At 47.3% G+C, this 25,543-nt stretch overlaps 2 protein-coding genes across 3 annotated transcripts in view; one reads left to right on the forward strand and one right to left on the reverse strand.

The window, feature by feature from the left end:
- POLA2 (DNA polymerase alpha 2, accessory subunit) overlaps nucleotides 1-25,543 on the reverse strand; it is a 189,706-nt gene that overhangs the window by 118,108 nt on the left and 46,055 nt on the right. For both annotated transcript variants that reach the window (XM_083164934.1, XM_083164933.1), the window contains exons 2-3: nucleotides 23,183-23,318; nucleotides 13,294-13,384 (exon numbers count right to left, since the gene is read on the reverse strand). The gene's annotated coding sequence lies outside the window, so the exon portion shown is untranslated. The remainder of the gene's footprint in view (nucleotides 1-13,293; nucleotides 13,385-23,182; nucleotides 23,319-25,543) is intronic.
- LOC146045060 (protein kinase C delta type-like) lies at nucleotides 16,755-24,996 on the forward strand. Its single transcript, XM_083163752.1, has 6 exons — nucleotides 16,755-16,962; nucleotides 20,122-20,485; nucleotides 20,907-20,969; nucleotides 21,497-21,623; nucleotides 23,196-23,351; nucleotides 24,853-24,996. Exons 1-6 carry the CDS (start codon nucleotides 16,755-16,757, stop codon nucleotides 24,994-24,996), a joined length of 1,062 nt encoding a protein of 353 aa, XP_083019878.1.

The raw sequence follows: 25,543 nt of genomic DNA on the forward strand, positions 1-25,543 counted from the left end.
AAAAAGAGTTAATAAATTAATCCAGGACTAGCGGGGGGTTGTTGAGCAGCCTCTGTTCTTCATACCATCGGGTGTTTTGGAAGCATTGGTGGAGAGTTTGTTTAGTTGATGTGGGTAGGGTTTCCATATAACTGTTCCAAGTGGCAAAGAACTGTTTTGTGCGCGAGTCCTTTTGGAGGGAGGCTTCCAGCCAGTCCATGTGAAAAATAAAAAACAGTTTATCTCTGAACATTGCCAAGGCTGGGGGGGAATTTTGAATCCACACTTGTAGGATAGTTTTGCGGGCAGCGGATGAGATTGCTAGCATTAACTTTTTAATGGGTTTGGGGGCTCTAGTCTCCTCTGGAAGGATGCCAAATATGGCCCACTCCGGGGTGAGCGGGGTGAAGTTTACCAGGTGTTCATTGGAAAAGTCACGGACCTCTGTCCAAAATTTCTTAACCTGTGGGCAAGCCCAAAAACAATGGTATAGGTCTGCTTGGGGGTGATGACATTTGGGGCATGTTGGGGATTGTAGTATTTGCATTTGGAACCCTCGTGAGGGAGAGATGTATGCTCTATGGAAGATGTTTAGATACATTTCCGTGAATTTGGCCATTGGGAATATCGTGATAGAGGTCTCCAGGGTTTTTAGCAAGTTGTCCGATGTAAGGGAGGGAAAGTGTTCTAGCCATTGGTTAAGGCCTGTTTTTTGTGATGAGTAATCTATGGTCTTTCGGAGAAATTTGTAGTAAGTGGAGATCGCTTTTTTAGGTAATGGGGGGGCTAGGAGCACGTTGTCGAAATCATTGTTCCAGTCTCTTTCTGGGATGAGTTTAGAGATTTTGTCTGCGTACGATTGGGCCTGAATAAAATTTAAGTTAAGTGAGGTTATTATTGGGTAGTTCTTAGAGGCTTCTGCAAAGTTAAGTGGTTTGTGAGTGTGAGAGTCTATCAACTGTCCAACTCTTTGTAGTCCTGCAGTTCTCCAACTTGTGAAAAGGTGTGGGGCATTTCCGTCATGAAATTGGGGGTTTCGTACAAAGGGTAGGTGTATCGTATGGTGTGGGTTCAAGTGGAAAGAGTAGCGCAGGGTAAGCCATAACTTGCGGACAGACATTAGAAGAGGGTTCAGGTGTATTTCCGGGGGGATGTCTCTATCTTCTAAGTGCAGGAATGCAGTTAGTGAAGTGTGAGGTAGAAAGTGTTGTTCCAGGACTGTGTTAGCATAAGTTTGGTTGGTAAGTAGCCAGTCTTTGAGGTATCTGAGTATCGCCGCTTGATTATATATTGATATGTCTGGGAAATTAATCCCGCCATTCCATTTGGGTTGTGTCAGTTTGATCATTCCGATTCTTGCTCTCCCCTTGTTCCAGATGAAGGTTCGGAACAGTTTAGTTATAGTAAGTATATCGGATTTAGTGATTAAAAGTGGCAAAACCTGAATTTGGTATAAAAGCTTGGGAAAGTATACCATTCGCAGGAGGTTTGCCCTGCCTAGGTATGATAACTGAAGGTGGCCCATTCTATTTAGTTCCCTAGTGAGATTTTTAATAGTTTTGCTGATATTGTAGGCATATAAATTTTGCATATTTTTGGGTAGGGTTATGCCTAAATACGTCAGGCGGCCCTTTGCCCATTTCATGGGCAGTTGTGTGGCCCATTTGGGGCGTGTGAACCCCTGTTTTAGGTATAGGATTTCAGATTTTTCCAAATTGATTTGGAATCCTGACAGTCTGCCTGAGTTGCGTAGGAGATCTAGTAGAGGGCGTAGGGAAGTTTTGGGGTTTGCTACATAGATGAGGACGTCATCTGCAAACGCAGTTATTTTGATTTCCATGTTGCCTACGTGTATTCCTTGAAGGACAGGCCAGGATTCAATAAGTCTAAGTATGGGGTCTAAAGAAAGATTAAATAGGATCGGGGAAAGGGGGCATCCCTGTCTAGTCCCTCTAAACATCTGTATAGGTGGGCTTTTAGTTCCATTGATGAGTAGGGAGGTGCTTGGTGTATTATAAAAGAATTTTATCAAATTTATAAAATGGGGTCCAAAGGAGTATGCTGATAGTGTCTGGAATAAGAAAGGCCAAGAAACAGTATCAAATGCCTTATGTGCGTCTAGACTCAATAGCATATGTGGGGCATTGGGGTGGAGGTTAGAGGCAATTACCGAGGCTATTGCAGTGCGTATTCCCTTAACGGACTGTCGGCCCGCAACAAATCCCATTTGGTTGGGCGAGATGATCTCTGAAAAAAAGGATTGGATTCTAGTTGCCATAATTTTAGATAATAGCTTAAAGTCCACATTTAAGAGAGTAATGGGGCGGTATGAGTCTAGTTTTGTGGGTACACGTCCAGGTTTGGGAATTAAGGTTGTATACGCCTCATTGAATGAAGAATACAAAGGTTGGGTTTTGTGGATGGTTCGGTATAGTTCTAATAGTGTTGGGACAATATCTGGCTGTAATATTTTGTAATATTCCCCAGAAAATCCGTCTGGCCCGGGGACTTGTTTGTTTGAAGGGAAGATATCGCTTGGGACACCTCCTCAGCTGTTATATCTGCGTCTAATTTTTCTATTTGGGTTTGGGAGAGAGAGGGTAGTCTGGAGTCTTTGAGTAGTTGGTCTATTTGTGTGTGGTCTGGGGGGTCAGCCGAGTATAGTGTGGTGTAGAAGGTTTGAAATGCGTTAACTATGTCGTGAGTTTTAGTGAGGGGTAGGGGGTCATTAGTTTGATTTATAGCTGTGATGTGGCTTCTACGGTGGTAATTTTTTGTTAAGTTTGCCAATAAACGTCCGGTGCGATTTCCCCATCTATAATATCTGTTTTTTGTGAAGTCGAGGTGTCTTTGGGCTTGTGAGGTTAGAAAGTCCTCGAGGAGATGTTTTGCCTGTTGATAGGCCGTGTGGTTGTCAGCAGTGGGGTTGTTGATATAAGAGTTTAAGCAGGAGGTCATGTTGGCGTGGAGGGAGTTGTATTGTGTTTTAGAGGCTTTGTTGCGTTTGGCCATATATGCAATAATGTGTCCCCTCATTACAGACTTTGCAGTCTCCCAGAACAATACTGGCGTGTCCCAGTGTTCAATGTTGGTGTCCACATAATCCATCCAATGGTGTTTTAGATACTGGCGGAAGTTTTCTGAATGGAAAAGGTAGGAGGGAAATCTCCAGGATTTGTGGAGTGGGTTTGTATGCGATAGGTTAAGAGATAAAGTTATAGGGGCGTGATCTGAGATTAATATGTCTCCTATATTGGCTGAGGTGACAGAGGAAATCAGATGGTCTGCTACTAGGATATAGTCTATCCGTGAAAATGAATGGTGGACTCCCGAATGGAATGTGTAGGACTTATCAGTGGGGTGAAATAATCTCCATGCATCAGTCATGTGGGTTTGTGTCAGGAATGTGTTAAATGCTGTCCATATATTGGAAGATGTAGTCTTTGGGGGGGGGAGTCTGTCCAGTGTGGGATCTTTAACTACATTAAAATCTCCTCCTATGATTAAGGATGAGTGAGGTCGTTGTGCTAATAATTGGGAAATCTGACAGAGGAAATTCTGGGTCTGGGTGTTGGGGGCATATATATTTAGGATGGTATATGCAGCATCTCCTATCTTAATATCTAATAGCAAAAACCTGCCTTTGGGGACCAAGACTGAGTCTACAACAGAGTAGATCAGTTTTTTAGAAAAGAGTATGGCCACCCCTCGAGATTTAGTGGTATAGGGGGCAGATATGCACTCCGCTATCCATGGCGCTTTGAGTGTTGAGTTCTCATCCGCCTTCCAATGGGTCTCCTGCAATAGGATGATATCTGGGTCGTGGTGTTTTATTTGGGTTATTATTCTCCTCCTTTTAATAGGGGAATTTAGACCACATACATTCCAGGACAAGATGTTAATTGAGTGTGGTGGAGACAAGTATGGTAGGGTTGTTGGAATGGGTGGTGTCATCCTATTCCAGCCCTGGCAATGACATTGAAGCAAGGGTTGAGCATACAAGAAGGCCCTCCATCCCAGCGAGTAGAGGGCCGTGTCTTGACATGTAATAGACCCCATTTCTGGTAGTACAGACATGTCTGAAATAACAATGCGCTCTGAACAATAATAACAAATAAATCATATATTGTAAATAACAGGTGATGCTTTGACAACATTTTCCATTTTTTCCAAACCAAACTATCGCAGTGGGTTCTGATTGGGGTATCAGAACCGACCGGATATAAACTATACATTAGTAACATTATACCTAACAGTGGTAAAGTTAACATTAATCTAAGTCTAGCTTAAGGAGAAACAGTCATTTTTTGCGGTATTGTGAAGAAACTCAAGTGGTTACTGGCGAGCCAGGGGAGCTAATTGATGGCATGAAGTGCGCTCTTGCGGCCTCAGGGTCATCGAATAACAATGTACGGCCATTGTCTGTTACCCGGAGCTTGGCTGGGTACAATAGGGCGAATCTCCTATGGGAGTCCACCAAGAATTTACAGATTGGGGAGAATGCCTTACGTTTCTGGGCCACTGCCACAGAAAAATCTTGGAATATGAGTACACGAGTGCCATCAATTATGAGTTGGTCCATTTTTTTGTAGGCCCGTAGTACCTGCTCTTTGGTTCTAAAATCGAGGTATCGTGCTATCACAGGTCTAGGGCGTGAGTTGGGGTCTGATTTTTCTTGTCCAATTCTATGAACTCGTTCTATATGAGGGAAGTCAACTGTGTCAGACACGTCTAGGGCTAGTAGCAATTTGGAGGTAAGGTAGTCTGCTAACATAATTGGTTTAATGCTTTCAGGTATTCCTATGAATCGTAGGTTATTCCTCCTATTTCTATTTTCCAAGTCTTCAATCTTATCTTGGAGTTCCTGTATCATCATTATGGAGGAATCAGAGGAGGATTGTACATTATTGATAGTGTCCTCTGCATCGCTTATTCTTTGTTCAAGGTCGGCTATGCGGGAGGTGTTAGATGCAACTTCCCTCACCGTGGCTTGGAAAGAGGCTTTAAACTCATCTAATTTTTTGTCAATATGTGGCATTAAGACTGACAATATTTCCTGTGCCGTAGATGAGCCAGTCTGGCTATCTGAGGGGAGGTCATCGTCAGGTGGGGGGTTCACATCTGTGGCCGGCTGTGAGGCGTGAGGGGTTGAGGGATTTTGTTTTGCAGGTCTATTGCGACCCATTCTGTTCTCGTTAAGTGGTAAAGTGGGATGTGGGCGCGTTGGGGACAAGAACCTTTCCATTAACCAAATTTAGTTCCATGGAGGGGGAGCAGTGAAAGCATATAGGGAAGTGTCACCTTGGGTGTAGTATTGAGGCAGTGATAAGTATAAACAATTAATAACAGGTTATTTCGTTGGTAGTTTAGACGTCTCGGGTATCATACAATTTCCTTCCTCGTCTTACCCCCTCTGTTACCAGGGCAGCTTAGGTCAGACAACAGCGCTTTGGGACAAGATTAAGCCCGCCAGTAGGGTTAAATCGGAATGAAAAAAGGGTTTGTATCACATTAACATTTTATAACAAGTATGTGTTTCTCCCCTTTGAACAGCAAGATCTACATTATTACTATAGAGTTGAAATTAGTGTGTGGAGAATGTGTCACACACCAATCCCCACCATAAGATAAATGCAAGGTTGTTAGGGGGTGTTGTGCGGGCAACTATTATCCTCAGGGTTAGATGGTGTTATGAAATAGTAAGTAGAAGTATATCCCAAAGTTTACCACATGATGGCAGCATAAGGTTGAAAGATATAATATGATATGAGCACAATATTTGTGCTCGAGAGTAAAAAGTCAGCTATTTATCTATTGGTAATACAGTGTTACACAGTATTAGGATTCTTAGTTATGATAAGATACAAATGCTATTGAACACTCTCGTTTGTAATAGATGAACACAATTTTTCTAATAGATACCAGTGAGCTCAAATGTTCAAAAGGGTGAGAGGCAGGTCAGCATATGGGAGCATAGTATCTTTAAGTATTGTTGAGTGCCGCAGATCCAAGTCCCCTATGTCAGGGAGTATAATAGTGAACGGTAGATGTCCATTCGTTAGGAGTTAGGAGCCTCTTAATTTGGGCCAGAAGTAGTGTCAGTATCAGAGAGGGCACTTAATGTACTCACAAATGTGAGTACCAGGTTTGGTTAGCTGGGGGGCTCAGCTGGATGAGCAGCTCAGTGGGTGAATTTACTATGAGGACTTAGGGGGCAGGGTGAGTAATTTCGGGTGTCAGGAGCAGGGTGGTGGGAGCAGGGAACATCACCCACTCCACACCCTTATACTGTTAGTGTGGGGGACCGTTACCTCAATATTCCTCCACCGGAGTTGTGGTAGGAAGGCCGGGGAGGTTGTGGATCCCCGAGCAGCAGCACAGCCGTGTGGGGTCGGAGGTGCGGGGACACGCGGCTCCGGATGCGGCTGATGTGGAGGAGGGTGTCGGCGTGTCTGCCTCCCTCTCTCCCGCACAGGGAAGTCGCAGGCTCCCCGATGCGCCGGGGCAGCAGGTGTCAGTCCAGCTCCAGGGGCGTCACCAGCGTTCAGCGGTGTTCAGCAGTCTCCGTCTCCGGGTCTTCCCCGCTTGTCAGCAATCGCTACTGTGAAGCCGCAGGGAGTCGCGGTTACAGCGCTGGACAGCTCCGGCTGTCAGGATATTAGCGCGCCCGTCTTCTTCCTCCTCGCCGCCCACGCAGAGAGGCCGCAGGTCCTCAGATGGATCAGGACGGCAGGCGGCAGTGCAGCTCTAGGAGCGCTCACAGGATCCAGCGGCCGCCGCTCCCACGGGTCACCAGGGGCTGTCTCACCGCCGAAGGTATGGGGATCAGGTTGCGGTGGGGGGTCTGGGGGGACAGGCACCGCCACGGAGTGGTGTGCTGGTCAGGGGCAGTTGGTCACTCGGCGGCGTCCCACGTGAGGGCCCGATCACGGGTCAGACTCCGATGGTGGAAGGCTCCCTCCAGGTCTAAGTCCACAATATTGGTATCGGCTTGATCTCCAGGAGATAAGGAGACAGCTGGGTATGATTGGGATACCAATATGTGGTTTTTTGGGGCTGGATTGGGTTGGATGGAGCCTGGGTGAGCGGAGCTCAGTTAAGATGTGGCCATCTTGGATGCGCCACCCACCGGAAGTCCCGGACCAGTGCTTTTTAATATCTTTATTGGTGATATTGCAAATGGAATTGAGGGTAAAATGTGCCTTTTTGCAGATGACACAAAGGTATGCAACAGGGTAGACACACCAGGAGGGGTAAAACAAATGATTGATGATCTAGGTAGATTATAGGAATGGTCAAGAGCATGGCAACTACAGTTTAATGCCAAAAAATGCAAAATCATGCACTTGGGTTGCAAAAATCCAAAGACTAAATATAGTATAAATGGCACTATATTGGAAACCACTGAGGAAGAGAGGGATCTAGGTGTCACTATTTCATGGGACTTAAAGGCAGGTAGGCAATGCAACAAAGCAATGAAGAAGGCAAGTCAGATGCTTGGTTGCATAGGGAGAGGTATCAGCAGTAGAAAGAAAGAAGTAATAATGCCACTGTATAGGTCATTGGTACGACCTCATCTAGAGTATTGTGTTCAGTTCTGGAGGCCATATCTCCAGAAGGATATAAATACATTAGAGACTGTACAAAGAAGGGCAACTAAAATGGTGCATGGCCTACATCACAAAACGTACCAGGAAAGACTAAAAGATCTTAATATGTATACTTTAGAGCAGAGAAGGGAAAGGGGGGACATGATAGAAACTTTCATATATATCAAGGGTTTTAACAAGGTACAGGTGGGAGACATTCTTCACAGGAAGAGGAGCAGCAGAACACGAGGACATGCACTGAAACTAGAGGGAGGAAGATTCAGGGGAAATTTGAGGAAGAATTACTTCACAGAAAGAGTAGTAGATAAGTGGAATAGCCTCCCATCAGAGGTGGTAGAGGCAAATACAGTAGTACAATTTAAACATGCTTGGGATAAGCATATTGATATCCTTACAAAAAAATAAGGATCAAATATGGTTTGAGGTAACATGTTTAAAAAAGGGGCAGACTAGATGGGACAAGTGGTTCTTATCTGCCATCAAATTCTATGTTTCATTTTATCGTGGTCCGTCTGCATAGAATTAATTGAAGCCAGGAGGGCGGGGAGCCAGGACGCGCTGCAGCGCAGACAGGTAAGCCCGCGGCAATGGGGGGGCACGGGCGGCCAGGGGAGGGAGGCCGACGGGGAGGCGCCCCCCCATTAACGGCGGGGGGGGGGGGGGGGGCACCACAAAGCAAGCTACGCCACTGATCTCCTCCCCTTTTTGAAATGGGTATACCTTCAATTGCTTGTAACTTGAGAACTTCTACGTTACCTTGATGTCTCTCTTTAACATGTCTAGAAATACTGGGTGAGATTTAATAGGATGAGAGATTCAGAAAGTGAGAGATTTGGTAAGAAATCTCCAGTTTTTTTTAAAGCGGCAATCATTTACACTGCAAAATCAAACTGCTCACCTTTTGGGACTATCATAGTGTGGACAGTGCAGGTCACATTGAAACCCTCATTTGGACTCATCTCCCCACGTGAGATCTGGCTATATAGGTGTGATGTCAGTATTATGCTCTGCTGTATAATGTAGGTGTGATGTCAGTATTATGCTCTGCTGTGTCATGTAGGTGTGATGTCAGTATTATGCTCTGCTGTATAATGTAGGTGTGATGTCAGTATTATGCTCTGCTGTGTCATGTAGGTGTGATGTCAGTATTATGCTCTGCTGTGTCATGTAGATGTGATGTCAGTATCATGCTCTGCTGTGTCATGTAGGTGTGATGTCAGTATTATGCTCTGCTGTGTCATGTAGGTGTGATGTCAGTATTATGCTCTGCTGTATAATGTAGGTGTGATGTCAGTATTATGCTCTGCTGTGTAATGTAGATGTGATGTCAGTGTGTAGCTCTGCTATGTAATGTAGGTGTGATGTCAGTATTATGCTCTGCTGTGTAATGTAGGTGTGATGTCAGTGTGTAGCTCTGCTATGTAATGTAGGTGTGATGTCAGTATTATGCTCTGCTGTGTAATGTAGGTGTGATGTCAGTGTGTAGCTCTGCTATGTAATGTAGGTGTGATGTCAGTATTATGCTCTGCTGTGTAATGTAGGTGTGATGTCAGTATTATGCTCTGCTGTATAATGTAGGTGTGATGTCAGTATTATGCTCTGCTGTGTCATGTAGGTGTGATGTCAGTATTATGCTCCGATGTGTAATGTAGGTGTGATGTCAGTATCATGCTCTGCTGTGTCATGTAGGTGTGATGTCAGTATTATGCTCTGCTGTGTGTGTCATGTAGGTGTGATGTCAGTATTATGCTCCGATGTGTAATGTAGGTGTGATGTCAGTATTATGCTCTGCTGTGTCATGTAGATGTGATGTCAGTATCATGCTCTGCTTTGTCATGTAGGTGTGATGTCAGTATTATGCTCTGCTGTGTCATGTAGGTGTGATGTCAGTATTATGCTCTGCTGTGTAATGTAGGTGTGATGTCAGTAGTATGCTCTGCTGTGTCATGTAGATGTGATGTCAGTATCATGCTCTGCTTTGTCATGTAGGTGTGATGTCAGTATTATGCTCTGCTGTGTCATGTAGGTGTGATGTCAGTATTAAGCGTGGCGAGCGAAGCGAGCCCCGCGAGGGGACGGTATTCTGTGTCCCCTTGCGGGGCTCGCTACGCTCGCCACGCTTCGGGCTCGGTGGCTCGCTACGCTCGCCACAGGTTTATATCCAACTCCATGCCCACTTGGATAGTAGGGGTATGAAAAGGACCCCTTTTTCCCATTGAATTCCATGTTAAAATGGACTCAGTCCATTTTAACATTGATTCCTATGGAAAAATCGGGTCATCGCATCGCATCGCATCCGATGGTCGCATGCGATGCGATGTGCCCGATCCGACCCGATTTAGAAATCGGCAGCCCGGATAACTCACATGTACCCCCGGTCATTTTGGGGCCAAATCCCGGGATCCCACCGATCCGGATACCGGGATTGGCCACCCTACTTGGACTCCTTCTCTCAATATCACCACTGTGGCGAAAACTGCTGCTATGCATTCCGGAGTGGAATAAACCTCCAAGTGGCCTATTGTGGTAACTATACTCTTCGGCACATTGAGAGACTGCTACATAGGAGTGTCTTGTGGTACTCTATTTTGGTGGTACATCTAGGAACGGATCCCATGCCATTACTTCTCAGAGGTGTCTCTTAATCATAATTATGATTGTTTTTAATGTGTTAATTATTAAATACCCCATATTGTATGTAACTCAATGGTGTATCAGCACTACTTTCTCTTCTTGCTCTTCCCTTCCAGTAGCCACTTTGCGACACACCCCTTGCCAGCACCCGGTTGGTGGCCTAGGCAACACCCACCCACATTTTTAGTCTAGGTAAATGAAACCTTCCGTTAGGAGTTCTGCAAGCCTCTGACAACAGGTCTTCAAGTTCATCAAATTTAGGAAGAAAGGTAACAGCCCTCCTTTATCCGCTTAAAGTTAGGGCCCTTAGACTGGTTGTTCCTTGTCTTCCCTGGATAAGACCACTCTAACTGCATTAACCAACACCTCCACATCAGTACGGGAAGGGCCGATGCCTGCCGGGGGCGGGCGGCTGACGTCACAGGATGTTAGCCGGCCGCTCCATCTCTTTCATAACGCTTGCAAATATAAGTCAGTTTTCACTGACTTCTATTTGCGAAGGCAGGATAAATCATTTGATGGTCTAGAACCATCGAATGATTTCTCCTGCTAGCGGAGGCATGCAAGGGCATGTGTTCTCGTTACACACCCCCTTGCATGTCTCCAAGGGGAATCAGCATCGGCAGGGGTGCGGGTGTTCAGAAGGGATGCAGTCAAAATCCCGAAGTGGTCATAATAGCGACAAGGACAAAAGCCCGACAAGGACAACATCCTGACATTTAAAATCCCGACAGGGTCAAAATAACGACATATAGAATGTACAGGTGAAACAGTCAACATGACTTTCCGTCGACAGGTCGCAAGGTCGACATGTTTTTTTTTCACAGTTTTTTGACCCGACATGTGCCGACAGACGGTATTTCATGCCCTACCATCCACTAGGGAGTGGTGGGAGAATAAAATAGTGTGCCCGAAGCATTGCGAGCAATGGGAGGGGCTGCGGTTCACTTCCAACTGTGTCCATGTCGACTGTGTCGACATTCAGGTAAAAAAAAACAGTGAAAAAAACCATGTCGACCTCGCGGCCTGTCGACGTAAAGTCATGTTGACTGTTTCACCTGTACATTCTATTTGTCGGGATTTTAAATGTCAGGATTTTGTCCTTGTCGGGATTTTGTCCTTGTTGGTATTATGACCCATTAGGGATTTTGACCGTCGGGATTTCATACCGAATCCGTTCAGAAGGGCAGCGTCTCAGGCACTTGGTAAGCTGCGCAGTTCGCAGATTACAGAGCCAATCTGAATCAGGCCCAGTGTTTGTAAGGAGGGACAGTGACACTTCGATACATTCTCCGGTGGCCTTAGCGCTCATTGACGGGTGAACCCATAGCAGCTTTGCCGGACACTGTTCATCTGCAGGTGCATAATCTGATCAAGTCCCGGCAGTGACACTGTGCGGACGTGCTCAGAAGGAGATCACCCACAAAGACACTTTCGGTAGCTCCAAGTGAACATACTGCTTATTAACGGGAGCAAGAGCAACAAAGCGCCGGCAGTAATAATGCGCACGCATGGAGACAATAACTGAGAAACTCTCTGGCTGACTATATTATTATATAAAAGGAGGTGCATACCCAAGACTCAAGGTAGTTAGAATACATATGCGCATATATAGAGAATGCCGTAGCAGCCATAATATGGTTTTATAGGTGCACATACTGACTATCTAGTTGTCTAACATAAAACACGTTCACAGTAAGCTCGGGTAGCTATATATTTGCTCACCCACACAAGCAATTTCATTACTGTACGCGAGCATAGGCCCTCAATGGGGACCGATGTAGAATATCTGCCCATGCGCAGGTCTTCTCTGCGCGCATCCTCGGAGACTTGCATAGTCTCCAAGGTGTTGGTAGCGGGGTGGGCATACAGGAGGTGGGCAGGGGGCGTTAGCAGGGTTTCCTGGGCATACCGTACCCAGGAAATGCTGGGTATCAGCATGCGAATGGGGGTGGATACTTGCCTTCCGGGGGCAGGCAGCTGACGTCACCGAATGTCAGCTGCCTACAATGTTCACGGAGCAGGGTGCCACTAATTAGGGTCACCAGAGAGTGAGCGCTTCAGAAATCGACCATCGAATGATTTTGGGCACCCGCGCAAGGGTGCGAATGAATAAATATTGAAATCATCCTTTCGCAGCACTGCGGGGAAAATATGCCAATAGCGGGGTGTGGGCATTTGGGCGGTGCTACAAAGCTCACAAAGAAGCAAAATAACACTGCTTTGCGAGCCAACCAGAATAAGGGCCATACTGCTTATTAATGGGTGCAAGAATAGTGTAGCCCTGGCAGAAACAATGGTTAAGCATAGAGAACCCCAAGTAGGCATCGGCCTGGCTGCGTTCCCATGGTAATGCCCAGCATTTCATAGAGACGCCCATACCACTTTCATGGAGGAGAAACATCCTCCGGTGCGTGACAGCACTTGATGCTCTGATGAAGTGAGCTATTAGGGGGAGCAGGCAAGAAACCGAATGGACATTCCAAACTACATCATCTACATATGCGATGGTCAGTGGGATGTACCGCCAATGCTTTGTACATCCTGTCCAGAGAGAGAGAGTTGGGGCAGAGAGAGAGAGAGACTGGACACACTTGTTGGCATAAGCAGGCAGCAGACAGAACACATGAATTCCCCGCCTGACTCTGCAACGCCCCAATTGCTGGCTCAATAATCCTGGCTGGTACACACTTTTGCAGAAGAAAATCAACGAAATAAAAATGTATTGTTTGTGGGGAAACAATTGTTGTCACTGATTTTCATTATGTCTTTGACTGATCTTCCTTAACCATTGCATTGGCAGGTCTCAGTATCATATCCGCCACAGACGGCTCCTATTTATTTTTGATCTGTCCGACAGCCGGCGCTTACCTGTTTGCTAGGCTGAAAGTATATGCAGCTTAGCGAACAGGACTGAATCAGGCCCTTTATCGGTCTGTGCTCATGGTCGCCATCTCTCTCTCTACAGATCTCACACACTCTCCCTCTGCCCCAGGTTAATGGCTGTGAGGGGTAAGGAGACAGGAGGGAAGAAGGACACAGAAAACCTATATGTTACCTAACAACTCACCTCTGATATAATGCTAGAACAGGTCCAGGTGCAGCACATATTCGGTGTACACATAGGTGGCCGGCTGCTCACCCGTTGTACTCGAGTAGACCTGGGTAACATAGATAAAGGTTATTACTGCACTATTTACACAATACTGACTATAGTGCACAACCTAGGGGTCTAGTTACTAACATGCAGCAATAAGGTGGATTCTCTATTACCTATTATTGGGGCAACAGAAACTCACTTATTGCCACCATCAGAGAAAGGTGACTAATATCTGGGACTTAAAAATACTTTCTACCTCACTCTTCCCAACTGCTTTATATGTAATAATAAAATACATTTTTAACCAATTTATCATCTTTTTTTCATGGATATTTGTAAGAAACCCCCTTTCAGCATTTTATATGTGGAAATGGGAAACAGGGACAGAGGGGCGCACAATCCCTTTACTATAGTGTTCTCAGATCCAGTCCTCTGCATACACTGGCAGTGCATGTTTTCCATATGTCCTTGCTGGAGCACAGGCATATTCATTACTCACTGACACATTATAAAATATCTACAGATGATTCTTAGGATTTCACTTGTGTTTCTGTGAGGAGACCTGTAAATTGTGCGACGTTAGCTTGTCCCAAGCACTGGAAATGGGAAGCAATGCTCCTCTATAAGGAATGAATGTTACAGTAAGGGGGTCATATTGTTCATTTGCACCCCCACGTGGTCCAGCGATGGGTTTTTTCCGTGCATGCGCATAATGAATTATGCGCATGTGCAGGGTCCCTGGGTGACTGAACTCAGCGACTGATCAGTTCACACTGACCAATGTGGGCCAGGGGAGTGGGGCAGCAGAGTAGGGTGTCGACCATGGGAACGCTCAGCATTTCATGGCCGTCCCTATGGGATTGCGTGCAGGAGGTGGTGTGCCAGGGTTGGACGGCTGACGTCACATGATGTCGGGCAGGCGGATGACGTCAGCTTCCGTCCTGGTTTCGGCCGGCCACTGACTTATATTTGCGTGGCCTGGATAAGTCATTCGATGGTCGGTGATCATCAAATGATTTCTCCTGCTGCGGGCACATGAGAGGGTATGTGTATTCGTGACACTTCCCCTCGCATGGTTGCAAGGTGATACGGTGGCGATTTGGCAGCGGCAGGCCCTCTGGGACTCGGTACGCTACGAGTTTCACAACCAGAATCAGGGCCTAAGTGTAGAGATGGTGATGTGTTATATGTGTTATATAAAATATCTCTTAATAATCCATCTATGCCAAATCACTTCAGTCAGACACAAAGCCCTCTGACTGGCTCACTGGTCACCAAAGGCTATCCGCTTACGCAGCACTTTCCCAGTTACAGTAAGAACACTATACACTTGTACCCAGACCGTCCAATAGGACCCTTCCATCAGGTACAGAAAGCTCTGCTCCCGGACTTCCCAGGTGCAGTTACCTGCAGTGAAACAGCTTTCTCATCAATTATCTAGTTCAACACAGGTGACTACAATCATAAACAGGGGGAAGCCTAAGAGCAGATCCTCTTGTACCTGATGGAAAGGGTCATGCTGGGGGATCTTTTATTCCCCCACTCCCATCCCTAACTCCTATCTCACATGTCAATACAGACAAAAGTAAAACAGTAGGGATGGCCATTGACCATCGATGATTCCAAATCATCGATGGTTCATGGCCAATGTCGAATACTTTAGCCATCGATGGGGGAGAACCAGATGGTTTCCCTCCATCGATGGAACAGCAAAACGATGTTTGCCTTTTTTTTTTTTAAAGCGCTGGGACACAGAGAATAGCTCTGCCCCCCGACACCAGCGAAGCCATGTCCCCCGTGTTTTGATTGGCCCACATCCCAATCAATCAAACACAATGGATGACCATCGATATGTAAAAATATCGATGGACATCCATTGCATAGTTTAGCACTATCGATGGCCAGTTGCAGAATTGCCATCGATGGCAATGGCAACGATGGCCATCCCTATAAAACAGATATTTTAGTAGATGTATTTAAAAGTGAAATAACATAGGCACCTGATTGTCACTACCCCGGAGGGCTGTATTCTATTGTATTATTGTGGTAAAATAGTTACAGCCATACATTTATGTACATTTAATGTTCCTTCCTGCAGTTAGATTATAAATTAGGAACATGTACATAGGATCTCACTGAAATTAGGCACAAATAACATTAACAGGGTAAGTTATAGCAACTTAGAAATCCTAAAAATAAAATTAGACCCATTAGCATGGATACTATAGAGTGTATATGGGAGAGCAGCAAGCTGGTCACATGACCCAAGCTATACACTTTCATAGCTGAGAGTGGCAGTTATTTTCCAACTGGCATCTCTGCAGCAGACAGCATCAGAGGAGGAAGCAGGAGCCCAAGCAGAGGATTGAGAAGGGGAGAAAAAGCGATTTCAGGAGACAGAAAGCCAATTACTGGATCAGGTGTACCCGTCGTAAGACGCAGGAGCCAAATCAGGAGAGGTAAGTAAACTTATTGGATCAGGTGTACCCGTCGGAAGACGCAGGAGCCAGATCAGGAAAGGTAAATCGACTCATTGGATCAGGTGTACCCGTCGGAAGACGCAGGAGCCAGATCAGGAAAGGTAAATTGACCAATTGGATCAGGTGTACCCGTCGCAAGACGCAGGAGCCAGATCAGGAGAGGTAAATTGACCAATTGGATCAGGTGTACCCGTCGGAAGACGCAGGAGCCAGATCAGGAAAGGTAAATTGACCAATTGGATTAGGTGTACCCGTCGGAAGACGCAGGAGCCAGATCAGGAAAGGTAAATTGACCAATTGGATCAGGTGTACCCGTCGAAAGACGCAGGAGCCAGATCAGGAAAGGTAAATTGACCAATTGGATCAGGTGTACCCGTCGGAAGACGCAGGAGCCAGATCAGGAAAGGTAAATTGACCAATTGGATCAGGTGTACCCGTCGGAAGACGCAGGAGCCAGATCAGGAAAGGTAAATTGACCAATTGGATCAGGTGTACCCGTCGAAAGACGCAGGAGCCAGATCAGGAAAGGTAAATTGACCAATTGGATCAGGTGTACCCGTCAGAAGACGCAGGAGCCAGATCAGGAGAGGTAAGTCAACTTATTGGATCAGGTGTACCCGTCGGAAGACGCAGGAGCCAGATCAGGAAAGGTAAATTGACCAATTGGATCAGGTGTACCCGTCGAGAGACGCAGGAGCCAGATCAGGAAAGGTAAACCGACCAATTGGATCAGGTGTACCCGTCGGAAGACGCAGGAGCCAGATCAGCAGAGGTAAGTTGACATATTGGATCAGGTGTACCCGTCGGAAGATGCAGGAGCCGGATCAGAAGATGGAGGAGATGGTCGGGAAGAAGAGGAGAAGGAAGGAGACCTCAAGAAGGCCTGAAAAGGAAGCACCTGAGGAGGAACCCAGCAGCAAGATACAGAAGACAGACCATAACACAGAGGAGATGGCCGGAAAGAAGAGGTGCAGGAAGGAGACATCAAGAAAGCCTGAAAAGGAAGCACCTGAGGAGTCCAGCAGCAAGATGCAGGCGAAAGACCAGAAGACAGTGAAGAACACTTCATCAAGAAAATCCAGAGAGGAGGAATCGCTGGAAGAGAGAAAGAGAGCGGCAAGCGAGGCTAAAGACCCGGATGAAGATCAGCCAAGACCAGGTAAGCGGAAATGTAGTTGGATGTCCTTGCACTGTAGTTCATTTTCACACTGGCAAAGTTGAATATTGTTTATATAAAAAAAATATTAATAATGTTTTATATGTAATTTATATTCACTTCATTGGTTACTACAGTTATTCAGATAAAGACAGTCTAAAAAAAAAGGCTTAGTAAAACTACTGTAATATTTATGGAGAAAGGTGCACAACTAAAAAGGTGCTGTAACCTACAGTATAGCTCAGTTTGGTGACAGGCATATGCCGGCATTCGCAGTGTCATTTACACAATGAAAACACAGTATGAATGTTCTTCTACCTTTACCTAGCCTAATCCTAACATTACTATGATTATTACTTTATTAACCTCACACCCAAACATCAGCGTCTTTACAGAATAGCTCTAGGTTTACTGGCACTAAAGGTGGTAATACCCAGGATGGCGGTGCCTGCATTTATACGTGACAGCCCAACCCCCCTGGGGAAGACAGCCATGGTGATAGCTGAAGAATGTAGGGCTGATGTCACCCGGTGTAATGACTCATGGGGGAAATTTACTAAGATGTGTATGCTACTTCACATGTGATGTTGCTATAGGCAACCAGTCAGAATCTACTTCTTATTTATTTAGCATCCTCTAGAAGACAGGATCTGATTGGTTGCCCATAGCAACATCACATGTGAAGTAGAATACACATCTTAGTAAATCCCCCCCCCCCTCCCCCCATGGTGTCATGGCGGTTTTTTCCCTTCATTTAATTATGGACTTGGTACAATATTAGATATTTAATCTAAAGTAATGTATGTTAACATGAATTTCACATATAGGAATACAGATGCAAACCCTTTCAGGCTGTTAATAGGACAACAAAACGCATTATATCCAGTGTCAAACTTGGACATGAAGGGCCCATCAGGCGAATGTAATGGTTGGCATCTATTGTAGCTCAATGCCATTACAAATGTACTACAGGCGATGTGATTAGTGCCAGAACGGTATGGTCAGTAACTACAGGATTAGCTCAGAGGAATTGGCTTGGTCACTAGAACCCCAGGCAATCCTTTTGATCACTAGCAATCATTTACCTGCTTAAATTTGCATGAGGATGCATCACTACCAGTTCCTTACAACACATAAATGCACATGCTCCATTCCTACAATATCAAATAGGCACTATTCAGTTACGCAACAAAATTATTAAACTCAAAAGTGATCAAGGTGCAGGGCAATACTGTGTCTGAAGTCTGAGGGCACATAGAAAACATTGGTGGTAGGTGTAGAAGGACAGAAAGCCGACACAAGAAGAGGGAAGGGCTAAGGCCCTGCTGGGATAGAGGGAATGGGATCATTCGTCAGACTGCATTTAGGTCTACAAGCAATAGGTCTACACCATTAGGTCGACTTGCATTTAGGTCGACCTGACTGAAGATCGACATGGGTTAGGTCGACAGGGTCATTAGGTCAACAGGTAAAAGGTTGACAGGGTCATTAGGTCGACAGTGAAAAAATCGTCATGGTTTTTTTCTTCTCTTTTTTTTCAAGCGTCGACACAGTCAACATAGCACCGCGTCGCTTCGCATGGCTCGCTGCGCTCGCCATGCTTCGGGCACGGTGCCTCACTACGCTCGGCACACTATTTTATTCTCCCACCACTCCCTAGTGGATAGTAACACATGAAATACTGCCTGTCTGCACATGTCGACTCATAAAACAGTGAAATGACCCCACGTCGACCTTTTGCCTGTCGACCTTCCCCATGTCGACCTAATGACCCTGTCGACCTTATAAAATTCGACCTAATGACCCTGTCGACCTAAGTCATGTAGACCTTCAGTCATGTCGCGCTAAATGCATGTCTACCTAAATGCATGTCTACCTAAATGCAGGTCGACCTAGTGGTGTAGACCTACTGCTTGTAGACCTAAATGCTGCAGACAATGGCCCTTATTCTGATCGGTGCGGATTTTACCGCATGCGGTAGTACCGCCGATGGTTATCGTCTGCGCATGTGCAGAGGTCACTCTGCGCATGTGCAGGCGATTTCGCCGCACGTATTCTTCAGACGCCGCACAGGGGGCGGAGAGGGGCGTGAAGGGCTACTTAGCCTCATTACCCTATGCATACGCCCCGCGTTTCATGGGCGTTCCCATGCAAACGCGGGGCGTATGCATGGTAATGAAGCCGTGACGCATGTGTAGGGGGCGGGCATCTGACATCGCCGGATGTCAGCTGCCCGCCCCCATACATGATTTCATACGGACAAGTGTCCGTGTGGTCTTGGGTGGCGGGAGCTGGTGGAGCGTGCGGCCCTGCATTCGATGGTCGGCGACCATCGAATGCAGGGGCTGCTCCCAAGATGGAGGAGGCGTATCCCCGTCCACTTTCATGCGGACCGCCACATATCCGCGTACGGACGGAGGTGGCGATCCGTATGAAAGGCGGGGATTCGCCTGCACGGTCCTGGCCGCATATTCTGATCGGGCCGCACCGATCAGAATAAGGGCCAATATGACAGTATCCCGGGATGGAGTAGAGAGACTGAACCAGACAGGAGAAGGGCAGAGAGGCCGGACCAGACAGGGGAAGGGCAGAGAGGCCGGACCAGACAGGGGAAGGGCAGAGAGTCTGGACGAGACAGGGGAAGGGCAGAGAGTCTGGACCAGACAGGGGAAGGGCAGAGAGGCCGGACCAGGCAGGGGAAGGACAGAGAGGCAGGACCAGGCAGAGAGGCCGGACCAGACAGGGGAAGGGCAGAGAGGCCGGACCAGACAGGGGAAGGGCAGAGAGGCCGGACCAGACAGGGGAAGGGCAGAGAGACTGGACCAGACAGGGGAAGGGCAGAGAGGCCGGACCAGACAGGGGAAGGGCAGAGAGGCCGGACCAGACAGGGGAAGGGCAGAGAGGCCGGACCAGACAGGCGAAGGGCAGAGAGGCCTGACCAGACAGGGGAAGGGCAGAGAGGCTGGAGTGCCCCACATAGGAATACTTAATTAAAGGTGTATTCAGGAGCTTGGGCTTACTGTTCAATGAGGCCTTGTGGTTCCAATTAGCTAGAAGTAGCTTTGTAAAACCCTATAGTGTGCTACGCTGTAAGATTGAATCGTGCCCTTTCTCCTTATCTGTTAAATAATAAATTCCAAATCTATTATTTTACTCCACAAGGACCAAGCAGCATCTCACCGCCAGACTGCCCCGAGGACGAATCTCAATTCCTGGAGAGATATGACATCCGCCGGGAGTTAGGCCGAGGCACATACGGAGTGGTCCTGCTGGCGCACGACAACATCACCAAGACGGATGTCGCCATTAAACTCTTAAACAACAACGGACTGTCAGATAGAGAAGAACTGAAGGCGTGGATGGAGACCAGAGCCCTACAATCAACATCTGGGAGCCCCTTCTTAGCACATGGACTTCTGACCTTCCAGAATGAAGACGTCTTGGCATTCGTCATGGACTACGCCAGCGGTGGAGACCTATTTGACCTGCTGCAATCAAGAGGGCGTCTTGAGTCTACGGCTACAACGTACGATCTATGCATAATCTGGTGTATAACTCTGTGTGATATAGGATTCCGGTACTTATGTAATATCTGGACTCCCGTTTTTCATGAGACCGCGTCCGCTCGCCACGCTTCAGGCACGGTGGCTCGCTGCGCTCGCCACACTATAGAAAATCAACTCCATGCGTAGTTGGATAGTAGGGGTATGAAAAAATGGGGTGCATTTAACATGGGAGTCCAGATAATACATAAGTACCAGGATTCCTTGTTGGACATCCATCAATTTGTCTCTTCCTGCTAGGATTCTATTCTACCCATATTTGTCTTCCTTTCGTGTTCTACAGCTCTTACACTGTTCCCCATCCCGCACTGTATCTCTCTATCCTGCCCATACACAATGGCTGATTTGGGATATTACAATGTTGTTACATTTCTTCTATAACAGAGTCTTCGCTGCCGAGATCGTGTCCGGTCTCCAGTACTTCCACAGGATGGGCTTCATCCATCGGTAACTTTCTTTCTTTCCTCATTTAAATAAACATAGAAGAAAAGATCATTTGGGATTCCTATATATATAGACCCCTTTGTGTGCAGCTCTAGCCTGACCATTACATCCCTCCAAAGCCCCTCCTACCACCCTGTCACTACCACACCCACTTCTATCTGGGCCACAGGGAAATACATCCCAACTGCCAGACACCTGGGATAATGCAGTCCCAATCATGGCATCAGGGCAGAGCCAGCAAATGGAGACAGCTCAAGTCAATCTCAGACATTGGGAGCAATGCTAGCGGTGTATATGTGGATCTGATTATAAGATTATATACATGCAAGTGCAAATATACAGGAAGGACAGCAACTCTGCCAGCATCCAGCATCTGCCAGCAAATACTTCTTATTCGCAACACAATGCACCTAAGACGCACCAGGAGACTTTGCCTTAATATGTGTCTGAGGACGTATCTGCAGCCTTACTCACTTATGATGTATGCAAACAAGTACTTAATGACAAAATACTTATTGTTCCTTTTACAGAGACATCAAACCAGAGAACATCCTGCTTCATGACGGCCATATTAAAATCACTGACTTCGGGCTGGCGATCGAGAACAAACCCAGAGCCACTGGCTACGCTGGAACACGTGGCTACATGGCCCCAGAGGTGAGGCTATAATAAATATGAGGGGCTATGTGATAAGGTGGATATGGAGGAGACAATGTCACATTTCCATTCTTACTACCAAAGCCCCAGCATTAATCTGTACATAAATAAATTAAATTTCTATTCCCATTATGTACCCAGCGTGTCTGTCCCGGTAATGGTGTTCCCAGCTTGTCTGTCCCGGTAATGGTGTTCCCAGCGTGTCTGTCCCGGTAATGGTGTTCACAGCGTGTCTGTCCCAGTAATGGTGTTCCCAGCGTGTCTGTCCCGGTAATGGTGATCCCAGCGTGTCTGTCCCGGTAATGGTGATCCCAGCGTGTCTGTCCCGGTAATGGTGTTCCCAGCTTGTCTGTCCCGGTAATGGTGTTCCCAGCGTGTCTGTCCCGGTAATGGTGTCCCCAGCGTATCTGTGCCGGTAATGGTTTACACAGTGTGTCTGTCCCGGTAATGGTGTTCCCAGCGTGTCTGTCCCAGTAATGGTGTTCCCAGCGTGTCTGTCCCGGTAATGGTGCTCCCAGCGTGTCTGTCCCTGTAATGGTGTTCCCAGCGTGTCTGTCCCGGTAATGGTGTTCCCAGCGTGTCTGTCCCGGTAATGGTGTTCCCAGCGTGTCTGTCCCGGTAATGGTGTACCCAGCGTGTCTGTCCCGGTAATGGTGTTCCCAGCGTGTCTGTCCCGGTAATGGTGCTCCCAGTGTGTCTGTCCCGGTAATGGTGTTCCCAGCGTGTCTGTCCCGGTAATGGTGCTCCCAGCGTGTCTGTCCCGGTAATGGTGTTCCCAGCGTGTCTGTCCCGGTAATGGTGTTCCCAGCGTGTCTGTCCCGGTAATGGTGTTCCCAGCGTGTCTATCCCGGTAATGGTGTTCCCAGTGTGTCTGTCCCGGTAATGGTGCTCCCAGCGTGTCTGTCCCGGTAATGGTGTTCCCAGCGTGTCTGTCCAGGTAATGGTGCTCCCAGCGTGTCTATCCCGGTAATGGTGTTCCCAGCGTGTCTGTCCCGGTAATGGTGTTCCCAGCGTGTCTATCCCGGTAATGGTGTTCCCAGTGTGTCTGTCCCGGTAATGGTGCTCCCAGCGTGTCTGTCCCGGTAATGGTGTTCCCAGCGTGTCTGTCCAGGTAATGGTGCTCCCAGCGTGTCTATCCCGGTAATGGTGTTCCCAGCGTGTCTGTCCCGGTAATAGTGTTCCCAGCGTGTCTGACCTGGTAATGGTGTTCCCAGCGTGTCTGTCCCGGTAATGGTGCTCCCAGCGTGTCTGACCTGGTAATGGTGTTCCCAGCATGTCTGAGCTGGTAATGGTGTTCCCAGCATGTCTGACCTGGTAATGGTGTGCCCAGTGTCGGTCCTGGGAACTGTGTGCCCAGCATGTCGGTCCAGGGAACTGTGTGCCCAGCATGTCGGTCCTGGGAACTGTGTGCCCAGCATGACTATATATGATAAACATGATCTGATTTCTCATTCATCTCACATGTATGGAATTATTTGTCAGTGTAACATCTGATGGCAGGCGTATTGTGCCCAGATCTGCTGTGCTGTTTATGAAGTGTAATGTAGTGAACTTCTTACCTTTTAATGACAGATCATCATGGGAGACCGATATAATGCGGGAGTGGATTGGTACTCCTTCGGTGTGGTGCTATTCCAGATGTCAACAGGAAAATCCCCCGAGGAGTGCCGCATCTCGGCTTTGGCGGGCTGTCATCTGTGCCCGAATACAAGAAACATCATTGAAGAGGTGAGTGTGAGAACATACTTAGCATTCAGCACTAGGTAACAAAGAGGCCATAAACAATGTGTCAGCGTCTGTTATTTATACAGAACCCCCATTCTCTAGTATCAGCCATGTAGTTGTTCTACGAGCGGTCATGTAGCTGTACATGGGGAAGCTATATGTAGTTACATACGTCATATTACATTACTGGCTCCACCTCCCTGACACACACAAATAAGTAAAGGAAACTACAAGCCAGAGCAATGCCTGCTGCAGGAGTCACTGTACCACTGACATGCACCACTGGTCACGTTATACTGCACCGGCATTTTCCCTGTTTCTATTACAATGTAAGCAAATCAAGTCCAGTGAATGACCCCCAATGGTACCATGATATGCAGTAACCTGCTAGAGGTTAGGGGAAAGAATACTAAACTACATAGACACACATCCTCTGATTAGGGCAATACAGTATAATGCTTCTTTTCTTTGATGCTAAAATCATGTCTCCTAAATATGTGCTGTAAGAAATCAGACTGCAGATGAACAGAAACTTAGGGCCTTAGTCTAATCGGTGAAACGCGCGTACGGTCCGTCACACCGTACGTTTCCCGTACGCTCACAGAGGGTAAGTCCGCCCACAGAACAGCCACACACGGACGGTCACAAACGCCGACAATGGGGAGTGGCGTACACTTGAGCGTACGCCACCGTGCACGGACGGATCTCCCTCTTAGCCACCGACACCTGGCGGATCTCCCTCTTAGCCACCGACACCTGGCGTACATCAGAGCGTACGCCACCGTTTACGGACGGGTCTCGTCCGTTTTCACACCGTCACCTTCCGTATATCTGAACGTACGCCACAGTGCAAGTAGAAATTGAGTCCAAAAACATCATTGTTGCTCTTAGATGTGGTTTATGTGTCTTTTACCGAATAAAAAACTGGTATGTTTGTGTTACAGTAAAAAAGTTGACACACGTCGACTTCTGTGAATTGAGTGTCCTGCTTTTTAAAGTATACAAAAACACTTTCTGAATGGGTGAGATGGTTATTGCAGCATTGCTTATTGCATTCAGGTGTATGTAATTTACTTGTATTCGGCATTAATTAGCAGACCCAGGCGTCCGCTCTCATGCGGTGGCTCTAAGAGTAATCAGGAGCACTCTTTGGCGTCCGCCTGTTTTTGGCCCAAAATGCACGGTGCATTCGCCGATCGAGACGGTTGTGGCACCGTGCATTTTGTGTGCACACCCCCGTGTACGCCCATGTTTACGCCCAGTTTTCCTCATTACTCCGGCCGCTCCCATAAAAACGCCCACATGCCGCCCACAATGACCATACTCTTCCGGACAGGTTTTTTCGCACGGAGAGACCTGTTCGTGAGCGGTGTGAGGTCGCCGCACATGCGCATAGCGAAAGCTACGTATGCGCAGATGCAAAAAAAACCTGAACCGACCGTGTACGGTCCCACCGCACCAAGCAGAATAACCCCCTTCGTTACACTCCTGTTCCTCTTTCCAGCTCCTGTGTGGTGACCCTGAGATGCGTCTGGGTGAGAACGGCAACATCAGAGAACATCCATTCTTCACGGGAATCGATTGGGAGAAGTTAGAACATCTGCAGGACCCATTCACTCCCAGCTTCTCCCTGCAGCCGCCACAGTGAAGGTAACATCACTTCCCCAGGTGCAGGAGGTATAACATCATCTCACACAGGAGCAGCCGATACCTCCATCAGTAGCCACAGAACAACGTCCAGCGTCCAGAAGAACACCTGGCTCCTCCGTCAGCCCGAATTACACAAGGTGGCAGAACATCGCCCCTCAACTAACAACTACGGTATGTTCTCCAACGCCCATCAAGTACTGGAGACCGAGAGACCGGAACATCAACTCTCTTCCTGATTGGGTAAGTACGATCCAACCCACATTGGGGGTTATTCAGGTTGATTCGCAAGGCTGCGAATTTGCAGCCTTGCGAGTCCACCAAACCCCGCCCGGCGAACGCACGCCCCTCCACCGCCCCAGCAAAGTGCGGCTTCGCCCGCACAGCAGCGAATGGATGTTTTGCATAAACATCCATTCGCTTTGCTGGGGTGTCCGCCCACATCATTCGATGGTCGGTGACCATCGAATGATGTTTAGCGTGCACGCATATATAAGTGACTTTTCAGTTGCATATATATGCGGGCACGCTGGCGTAGATATGGGCGG

Source organism: Crinia signifera, chromosome 11 (genome assembly GCF_055691185.1).
Source record: "Crinia signifera chromosome 11, ASM5569118v1, whole genome shotgun sequence".
NCBI lineage: Eukaryota > Metazoa > Chordata > Amphibia > Anura > Myobatrachidae > Crinia > Crinia signifera.

Coding starts and splice junctions, on each gene's coding strand:
- LOC146045060 (XM_083163752.1), top strand. CDS start 16,755: ATGGCCGGAAAGAAGAGGTGCAGGAAGGAGACATCAAGAAAGCCTGAA. Junction 16,963..20,121: donor TGAAGATCAGCCAAGACCAG/GTAAGCGGAAAT, acceptor TTACTCCACAAG/GACCAAGCAGCATCTCACCG. Junction 20,486..20,906: donor CTTGAGTCTACGGCTACAAC/GTACGATCTATG, acceptor CTTCTATAACAG/AGTCTTCGCTGCCGAGATCG.